General features: G+C 49.1%; 1 protein-coding gene across 1 annotated transcript; it reads right to left on the bottom strand.

The window, feature by feature from the left end:
- Positions 1-247: 247 nt before the first annotated feature.
- Positions 248-5,064, bottom strand: LOC113831229 (nucleoredoxin-like protein 2). Its single transcript, XM_027409916.2, has 2 exons — positions 4,763-5,064; positions 248-684 (listed from the first exon to the last, which is right to left on the bottom strand). Exons 1-2 carry the CDS (start codon positions 5,062-5,064, stop codon positions 516-518), a joined length of 471 nt encoding a protein of 156 aa, XP_027265717.2. The 3' UTR covers positions 248-515.
- Between the last annotated feature and the right edge of the window lie 4,916 nt (positions 5,065-9,980).

Raw genomic sequence — 9,980 nt, 5'->3', positions numbered from 1 at the left:
AACACCCCCTCAGATGAATGACAGCTTTAGCATGATGTTGACTGACTTGTCTGTCGCTTTGTTTAGTTTGAAAGGAAAAAGAAGAAAATCGAGCTGCTCAAGGTATGAATGTTGGTTTATTAAACTACACATTCTGCAAACTTGATTAATAAATACGCTTACCAAAGCATCACTAAAATGTGATAGGCGATCAGGAACTGCATCACCTCATAGATCAATTTACCAAAAAGCCTGCAGGAATGACCATCTTGCATAGATCTCTGATAGCATCCTGTTAATGTGTCCTGGAGCTTAGGCACCGGTGGACAAAGCTAGAAGAAAATGTAAGCTCATTCCGAAGGAACGCTGGGACCCACAGCTGGTGGTGTAGTTCTTTCCTGGGAAGTTTCTGCCCTCTGCTCTACTGTGGTGCCTCTACTGTGAAATCCTCCAACAGAGAAGAAAACCAGTAACCCCCCTCTTTGAAGGCGTCTACCCTGCACTTGCAGCAATCACCTGCCCTGGTCCCTTCAGATTCACCCCAAGAAGTTCTGGAAAACATCAGCTGCCTCCACCCAGCTCTGAAAGCAAGCCAGCCCGCGCTCCCGGATCTGCTTCCGCCCTTTGTTGGTGATGACGGCTCCATTCTGCTTGACAACCACCAGCTTGGGGATGACTGTGATGTCGTACCTCTTCTTCAGTTCACTGAAGACAGAAGAGCAAAGGATTAACACTGCTGCAGGTCTGAAAGGAAGGGGCTGTGTGGGGGTTCTGTGCAAACTCTGCCATTTCATATAGGGACATGGATGCCCTTCAGTTTCAGCATCCACAGGGCATCCAAGAACCACTTTCCTTCAGATATCAAGGGGCAGCCATACTATATAAATCTCAGGTTGAAGATACCATCAGACTCCTGAGGGACTACAAATATGATTATCCAGAACTCAAGTATCCTGTAGTTTCTGCTACTCAAGAGGATTAGGTGGAGGAGATTACTTTAGCCCATGCAATTGAGACCAGCTAGGGCAGCATAGGGAGACTTCAAGACCTCATCTAATAAGGAATTGGAACAAGGCAGGATCAGACAAGAGCTGCCTTGGATCCAGGAGACAGTAGAGACCTGGAAGACCTAGAGATCAGAATCCGAGAGCCCCAAGCCACTGTCTACCCAAGAAATGAAGTCCAGGCTGGTCTACTTTTCTACAGCTCCAAACATGTCAGCTAGCAGAAGAGATTCTCCAATACCCAGCCACATCCTAAGAAAGCAAGTCAGAGGCTGGGCTGGCACGAGGGGACGATGCCTGCCAGGCACCTTGGAATCTGCCCAGCTTATGAGGATAAGCATTGCAAGGAGGTCACTGTAAGTTCTTTAAGGATTCTCTTTAGAGTGGCAACATATAACATGAATGCCTGCAGCTGCTTTGAGGCCTGGTTCTGCCATATATGGTAATACATGCCTGTGATGTCCATGTTCAGAAGTCTGAGGCAGGAGGATGTCTTCCTAGACAGATAAGCTCAGTCACAGAGGATGGGATAAGATGGAACCCTCAGTCTGAGAAAATGCCTACTGGGAGCATTGGCACATACATGCCCCTGTAGTCACTCTCATGCTAAGATGGACCCTCTTCTTAGTCACCAGCACTGGGACACCTGGGCAGAGGAGACAGCTCCAGACAAGCAGCCAGATCTCATTTCAGAGACATACTTGTAATAAAAACAGTGACCTCTCTGGGCTGAACACAGTGTCTGTTGCTGTGTCAAGGGACAAGGCTACACTGAAATGCACCTGCATAATTCTGAGGGCAAGGTAAGGGCTTGGGGTGTTTCCTTCCTGCGGGTCCACCAGCCTCCGGCCATGCCAGGGTAATCTCAGGGAGCCACAAGTGATTTTCTTGATAGTAGAAAGTTTTCTCCTCCTCCTTCCTCAGGTGGCTCTTCAGGAATTGAGGGACAGTAGCAGGTAGTAACGGCCTCTGAGGGAAAGCTACACAAGAGTCTTTTCCCAGTTCACTTCCCAGTCAGGACATCTAAGATCTCGCTGTCCTGCCTTGCACACCCCCCCCTCCGAGCAGAGAGCAACTTCCCCAAACATCTCCTGTATGCTTCATGCGTTCCCCACTTCTCCCTAATGGTGCCCCCTTTCCTTTGGCCCATGACCTGATTCCACAAATCCAAGCTGATCTAGCATTCCCTCAGAACATTCTACTTCCTGGTTTGCATAAAGCAACATCAAGCTTAAAGAAGGACAAGGACAGATAACTAAGTTTGCAAACAGAAAATGCTTCTGGAAATGAAGACCAGGCAAGCCAGGTCAACCTGTGCTCACAAAGGCCCATTTGTCTTCACCTGGAGCACACAGGCTCCAGAGCAGATGTGTGAGGAAGGAAGAAAGAAAGCTACATGGTCCCCAACGTAACACCCTTCTCAAGGGAGTCCGTGTACAAATAGGGCAGTTAATCACCCTGGGTGAGGACATCAGCCAGAGTACAAAGGCAGACCCCAGGAGAACGGACTCCACCTCAGTGGCACGCCTGGAAATTAGGGTATATGGTGATCTGTCACCAGCTGACACTGCAAGGAGCCTGGGATAGCTAATATCGATTGCTAATTTGGCAGCATCTACAATCATCTGCAAGACAAAGTTTTGGACAAGTTTGTGAGGAGATTTCTAGGTTGGGTTAACTGTGGGAGGCACCATTCCATGGGCTGGATGAAAAGGACAAAGTAAGTTTGGCACCAGCATTCCTTTCTCTGTGGCTCCAGATTGCAGACACAGTGACCCACGTCCTCATGCTTCTGCCACAGTTAACAGCCTACTTTCAAACTGTGAACCCAAGTAAACCCTTCCTGCCTCAGGTTTCTTTTATTCCGTGGGGGAGGGGTGTGCCCGTGCACACGGAGGCCAGAGGGATGCAACAAATGTCTTACTCTCTACATCATTCTCTTGAGATAGGTTTTCTCACCGAAATGAAAGCTGGCTGTCTCAGTTAGACTGGCTGGCCAGTGAGCTCCCAGGACCTGGCTGACTCTACCCGTCCATTGCTGGGGTTCCAGGCACATACAGCCATGTCTGGTTTTTGTTTTAATTTAAGTGCTGGGGATTTGAACTAAGGTCTTCATACTTGCACTTTTATTCACTGAGCCACCCCTCCCACCAGCTTCTCTCTCTCTCTCTCTCTCTCTCTCTCTCTCTCTCTCTCTCTCTCTGGGGCAGGTTTCAAGACAGGGTTTCTCTGTGGCTTTAGAGGCTGTCCTGGAACTCGCTCTTGTAGACAGAGACCCGCCTGCCTCTGCCTCCAGTGCTGGGATTAAAGGCGTGCGACACCACTGCCCCGCCCACCGGCTTCTCTTAAGTCGCCTTTGTCAAATATTTTGTCACAGCGTTAGAAAAGTAATAAAGACAGAGCCCTTTCACAGACCAGGTCAACCTCATTCTTCATGCATCTCTTTACTCAGCCCTGAAACTACTTTCCCACTATCCTCATGGGCAACCCAGAGCCCTATTCTCTGGTGGTTCCTGAACTCTCCGCCTAATTACCAACCATCACCATCTCAACTGCAAAACAAGTGTGTCCTTTCAAAGCTACGTATAGTTGAGTGCCTGCCATCGAGTCAAATCACATTTCAAAGCACAGCACTTGAAGCCTTGTCAAGTGAGCCCTCCTGCAAAGGTAATCAGCTGTCACTTCGACTTAGTATCAGTGGGATTTTAGCATGAGTGAGGTCAAGCAGCTTCCCCTGGGTTCTCCACCTCCCTGGGAACCACCAAAGAAAATGAGCTTAGGAAAACCAGGGGAGATGGCTCCGTCAGTATAGTGCTTTGCAAGCATGTGGACACAGATTCAGACCTCAAATCCACATAAAAAGTTGATGCACTTGCAATCCCAGAGCTGGAAGGTGAGGGCTGCAGAGACAGGTGGATCCTTAGGGCTCACTGGCCCACTAGCCTAGCCAATTTAGTGATTTCCAGGGCAGTGAGAGACCCTGTCTCAGAAAGCAAGGTTGATGACATGGGAGAAATAACAGCAGAGGTTGTCCTCTGATCTCTACTGGCATGCACCTACAAGTGCACCCCCAAACACACACAGAATAGGGGGGCTTCTAGTTATTAGGAATCTACGTAATATCACAAAGTTGGCTATGCTTCGTTTTTTCAGAAATGATTCACAGGTAGCACCGCAGGAGATACCACCATCACCATGGAGCGCCCAGTACCCGGCCATGCCTTGACCTTTCCCGGGGCTCTTTCCTGGAGCTCTCGAGCCCTGCGTGCTCTAACATCTGTCCATTCCTCGTTCTTCTTAGCATTCATGTTACTGAGACGTAACACATTATAGTTAGGAGACTTCATCGCTGCAGGTAAAAATGGAATTACAAAGACGACCAGCAACTGGTTTCTCCCTCTCTGAGGCCTTCTCCCTTCCCCAGAGTAACCACCCCCCCCCACTTCCGCCAATGCAGCTCTGTGGATACAGATCGGGATCAGCAGCTCCCACTCAGGTCGCTGGGGTCAGCTTCTTGCCCTTCCTCCTGCACACTTATAAAAAGACTAGCTAAGAGATGCCAGCTAGCACCAGGACCAGCCCAGGAGCTCCTGAAACATGCGGATCTCTGAAACCCCAAACACGACTCCTCGGAATTGACCCGCGTTGGTCAGGAAAAAAAGGCAGGGTAGGAAAGTTAAGGACCAGGGTCTGAAAGAGCAGCACTATGCAGGAGAGGAGGTCGGGGTAGCCAGAGGTCTCTCTGGCCCTGTGCCCGCGTCCCCCGGGTTCCCACTCACTGCCTGTAGGGGTCGTGGAAGGGCAGTGCCAGCCAGGCGCCGTGCAGCTCGCGCATGAAGTCGAGCATCTCCTCCGCGCTGCGGTCCGCTGACACGAACACCACCTCGAAGGGCGCGGGCCGCCGCGCCTCGCTCACCAGCTCGGTGTAGAAGTCGCAGAGCAGCGGCGTGAAGTCGCGGCTGGGCGAGCACCGACCCGCAGCAAAGTACAGAGCTACCACCTTGTTCTGCAGCGCCGCCTCCGCCTCCACCACCTCGCCCTCGCGGGTCAGCAGGCGCCGCCCGCTCAGCACGTCTACCATCGTCCCGGAGCCCGGCTTGCGGAGGGCACCGCAGAGAGACGAGCCCCTGGGCTGCTCCGCCACCGACCCGTCGGTGGGCAGGGCACGCAGAGCCTCGAGCAGCCCCGGGAGCCTCGCAGCCCCGGGAGCCTCGAGAAGCCCCGGGAGCCTCGCAGCCCCGCCTCCCGCGGAGCAGCGCACCGCGAGTCCGCGGGAGGAGCCAGCAGACACTGGCCACAGCGGTGACAGCCAGGTGCCCGGCTCCCGAGGCAGAGCCATCAGCCCCGCCCACCTTCTACTTTACCGGATCCTGCCTCGCTTGCCCGCGACCCCCCTCTACTCACCCTCGCCCCCCATCATCCGCCCTCCCCTCCCCCGCCCACCCTTGCCCTCCGGCGTCCTGTCTCGCTCACCCAGAACCTATCTGGACACCTATGACCTGTTCATCTCCGCCACATCCCACCCCACCGGAGCGCTCCACTCCACCCCGCCGAGTCCACCCTGTCCTGTTTCTGTGGACCCCGAATTCTGTTCAGCCCATCAGCCCTGCCCCACCTTGCCCACTGGAGCTGGGCCCACCTACAACTACTTCCTACACCTGCCTGCCCCGCCCACTAGGACTATGCCCCGCCCACTTCCCCACCCCTCCAACCACGCCCCCTCCCTTAGGATCCCTGGGAGAACTTTCCTGTCCAGAAAAAGCCTTAGAGCTTCCCGGGCTTCAGCCGGCTGTCTCAGACCCGCTCTCCCAAGCCAGAAAGCACGCCCTCATTGCCTACGTATGTGCGCCAGTCCAGTCTAGAAGCTGCTGCACCCACCTAGCGCCTTTGAAGAGGGGTGAGTTAGGCGAAGGGCCGTTCTGCCCTAGTCGGAATAGGCTGGCTGTGGGGAGCCAGGACCCTTGTGTTCTGGGTGTGTACCTCCACCGCCCAAATCCTGGAGCTCTAGAAGAAAATTGAGGGCAGGTCTCGATGTTGCTCTAGGAGAGTCGGAGTGTTAAAGATACGCATTTCCCTGCCAAGCTGGAGGAGGCGATCTCGTGGGTCAGCATGTACAGGCACACCCAAAACCTCGAGATAAATAATCCCAAGCGCAGAGTTTTAAAAATTAAAAAGTGGGAGCTGGAAAGATGACTCAGAGTCGTTAAGAGCGCTGGCTGGCTGCGCTTGTCTAGGACCTGGATTCTCTTCTCAGCACCCACAGGGTGGCTCACAAAACTCTGGAAGGTCAGTTCTAAGGGATCAGAATCTTTTGGCTTCCACAGGCACCAGGCACACAGGTGGTAAATGCAGGCAAAGCACTCATTCATACACATAAAGTAAAAATAAAAAGTAATGCAGAAAAGTATTAAAAATGAGAGGCAGTTGTGAGAGCCAGTGTTACATTTTAAGTTTTAATTACTGTGCCTCAGAGATCCATGAAACAAAAATGCCTCTGATCTTCAAAACCCTTGCCCGAGGACAGATAGTTCTTGAAATGCCTGAGGCTGTTGTTCATAGGACATTAAAAGTCGCATGTTTTCACTCCCCTAAACAAGTTTGTTTGACCCATCTTCACCAAATGTGCTTGGTCACTTGTTGGCAGAAGGTACATAGGCAGGAAATAGGTCAAGTTGTATGCTTGCCCCTGACTGGACCTAATGGGAAAGGCAATGAATTATGGGTTTTCTTTCTTAAGACCTTGCCATACTTGATTCTAGGTCATTTCCTGGGAACCTGAGTATGGACCTGGCCAGATCCCATCCACCTAGCTAGTATTTAATTAAAGCTTGTAGGATAAAAGGGCCAACCAAAGAAACACAACCTGACCCTGAAACTAGAGCCAGGGGGGAAAACAACAACAACAACAACAACAACAACAACAACAACAACAAACTTTGGTCCTGAAACCAGAGCCAACGAAATAGACCCCAACCCTGAAACATAGCCAAAGAAACACACTTTAACCCTGAAATCAGACCCAAAAGGTTAAAAAGGGTCAATGAAAGAAACACGCTGCCCCTGACCACCTCATCACAAAAAACAACCAATCATTCCCTGAGCATGAAACGAACCCATCCTTGAGCATGAAACCAACCAATTCCTGAGCACAAAATCCAGCCAATCTCTAAGCTTGTCCAAGCTCAGGGATTAAAACCCATCCTGAAAAATCTTCACCCTGGGAAACTCTGCCCCTAAGAAGCCCTATGTAAGTCCTGTGCCTGTTCAGTTTGGGGCCGCCCTTTCCCACCCTGGCAGAGGCATCCACTCTCCTGGATTCCTCCTTTCCAATGAATCTCTTGAATGAACTTTGAGTGAAAATGTTTTGCCTGACTGGAGCAGAATAGAGAAGCTACCGGCATCTCTGGATGAAGCAGGAGCAAACCGCTGTATTTCTGACAGGGTTTCCTGTTAGCAGAGTGAAGCAGAGAAGTAACAACTTTCACCAAAGCAGAGGAGCAAAGCACATCTCTGCTAGGAAACGCTTAGCAGAGTGGAGTAGAGCTGAGCTTTAATGGCTCTCTCAGAGAGAAACAGAATTGCTTGATTCCTGTGGGAAAACCATCCCTCACTGGAACACAGCTATAAGTATGGCTTGATTTCCTGACAGTCAGGATTTCTTTTTCTTCAGAGCTGTAGGTATCCAGGATACTTCCCTTCACAGCTATAGGTATAGCCTGGCTACCAATGGTCAGGATACCTTTCCCTTCAGAGCTGCAACATTTTCAAAGCTTGCTTCATATTTGGTTTTAAACTGTGTAGTGGTCTTATTCTTGATCAGTGGGATTAACATTTTCTGGAGGTCCCCAGCAAGTGTCAGACTACCCACCCAAATCCTAAAGGTGGACCTTCACTCCAGAATGGGACTGAGGGTGCTTCAGGAGGCCTTGAGATGTTCCAAGACTCACTGGCTGCCTTCCGTTCACAGACTATAGGAGTGAACTCCCCACGCTAAGGAATAGAACAAACATCTACAGGGGCCTCCTGGTGAGTCATATCTAGTTCTGTTTTGTGGGGTATATGAGGACATAGAAAAGGTTCAACAGAACCTCTGTAATGTCCTGTCCAGGACATATAGCTGGACATCACCGGCAGTTCTGGTTCTGGTTGGGAAGTTTTGTCTGTCTTGGTGGAAAGTTTTTTTTTGTCTCTTTCTAGAGAAAGTTGTGTCTGCTTGTTTTGTTGGTAAGTTTTGTTGCATTGTCTTCTTGGAGTTTTGTCTGTTTCTCTCTAAACTTGTGTCCCCCTGTTTTGTTAGAAAGTTTGTCTGTGTGTTTATAAGTTTTGCTGCAAGCATTGAGCTGAGACACAAATGGGAAAGCTATTTTGCTGTTTCTGTGTGCTAGCTTCCAGTGACCACATGGCTGCATTTATTTGGGTTTGGGGCTCAGAATTTATCTCTGAGCTCTCTGGTGTCAATGAATTCAGGTTAGCAGGAGTTTGGATGTCTTTTTGGTGTACATAACATTAAAATTGTTTTATGCCACATCTATTTTATTTGAAAGCTGGATCTATGGTTGGTTTATTGTTCTCCCATCATTAGACCCAAGCATATATAAAAGTTTCCTCTATGTCCTGTGTCAGTCTGGGCTACCTAACACAATGTCAGGGAAAAGAAAGCAAAGTAGAACAGCCAAAAAATTAGACGTGGTTTATGTGAACATTCTCTACCTCAAGATTTATATGTTATTTTATTGGATAAGGCTAAAATTTGTAAAAATCTATGAAAAAATTAACTTAAAACTTAGTAACACTGGGAGTTTATAATTAAAAATCTATGGGAAGGAACCAATCTATGCATAGGTAATTTTAAAGGAACCATATGGCATGATTCTGTTTTGTAATATAAGCAACACAAGGATTGCCACCATCATTGGGCAGCCATGGGTCTGGCAGCCATCTTTGCTAGGGTTGGGGAGGGCAGATGTCATGTGACTTCACCAAGTTTGGGCAGCCACATAACTAGCAGCCATCTTTGATAGGGTTAGAGACCATGGATGTCATGGGATTTCACTGACATCTTGATTAAAGGTGACCACATGGAGTGGGCCTACCAAGGAGGCAACAACAGGTCTCCAAGACATTTACCATTATTATGTATTCTTGTATGGCAATTCTTGTCCTTTCCTGAAACTAGGTTTATGAAAGATAGGATTTTAAAATGTTGTCACTAAGCTCTGTCTGCCTGGCATGTTTGTCCCCGCCTCAGTCGCTCTCACCTGCCATGGAATCTGCCAAGGTTTATTCATAACAGTTTTGCCTTATGCAGATTGTGAATATAACCTGTTTTCTCTCTCTTGAAACTTAAAAAAGGGGACTTTATTTTTGACACTGCAGGAACACATAGTGTTGTGCCCAAATTCTGAACCCCCAAATCACCAAGAGACCCAATCTGATGCAACAGCAAAGAGTCTTTTATTAACAAGTTAACTGTATTAACTCAGGCCCTCCATTCATTCAACATGGTGGGTAGAGCAAGAAGGACCCAAAGGGACCATAAGACTGGGAATTTAACCAGTAAGTTAAAAAGAAATTTCTTTTAGCTCATGGCTAGAAGAAGATGTAACAGGGACTTGTGTCTTGTGCTGGCCTTGTTGCTGGCAGAGGTCCAAGGCCCTGCAGCACATCCTTACAGCAAAAGACAGAGCATGCGTATACACAAGTCTTTGAGCCCCTTCACCCTTCCCCGTTTTAAATAATAACTGAACAGCACTGGGGATGTGGTTCAGTTCGTAGAGCACTTGCCCAGCATGTAGGAGGCTCTGGTTCCATCCTCAGCACTTCAGGTAACAACAATGATATAAATAACTAAAAATTACTATAGGTGAATCTTTCTTTTCCACAATAATGGCTCATGACATTTTCATGTTATGTGCACCCTCTACTTTGGCCATGTCCACACACTCTTCCTTTTCTTATATAGCCACTAGGATTCAATCATGGAGCTAATCCTAATGA

The sequence above is a fragment of the Cricetulus griseus genome, chromosome 3 (genome assembly GCF_003668045.3).
Source record: "Cricetulus griseus strain 17A/GY chromosome 3, alternate assembly CriGri-PICRH-1.0, whole genome shotgun sequence".
In the NCBI taxonomy this organism is placed as follows: Eukaryota; Metazoa; Chordata; class Mammalia; order Rodentia; family Cricetidae; genus Cricetulus; species Cricetulus griseus.
The sequence above is the reverse complement of the archived record's forward strand: the minus strand, read 5'-3'. Positions and strand labels throughout refer to the sequence as shown.

Bases quoted from the DNA above. Each gene is read 5' to 3' on its own strand.
- LOC113831229 (XM_027409916.2), bottom strand. From the start codon at position 5,064: ATGGTAGACGTGCTGAGCGGGCGGCGCCTGCTGACCCGCGAGGGCGAG. The intron at 685-4,762 runs GTGAGTGGGAAC...TTCTGTCTTCAG, and splicing joins TTCCACGACCCCTACAGGCA to TGAACTGAAGAAGAGGTACG.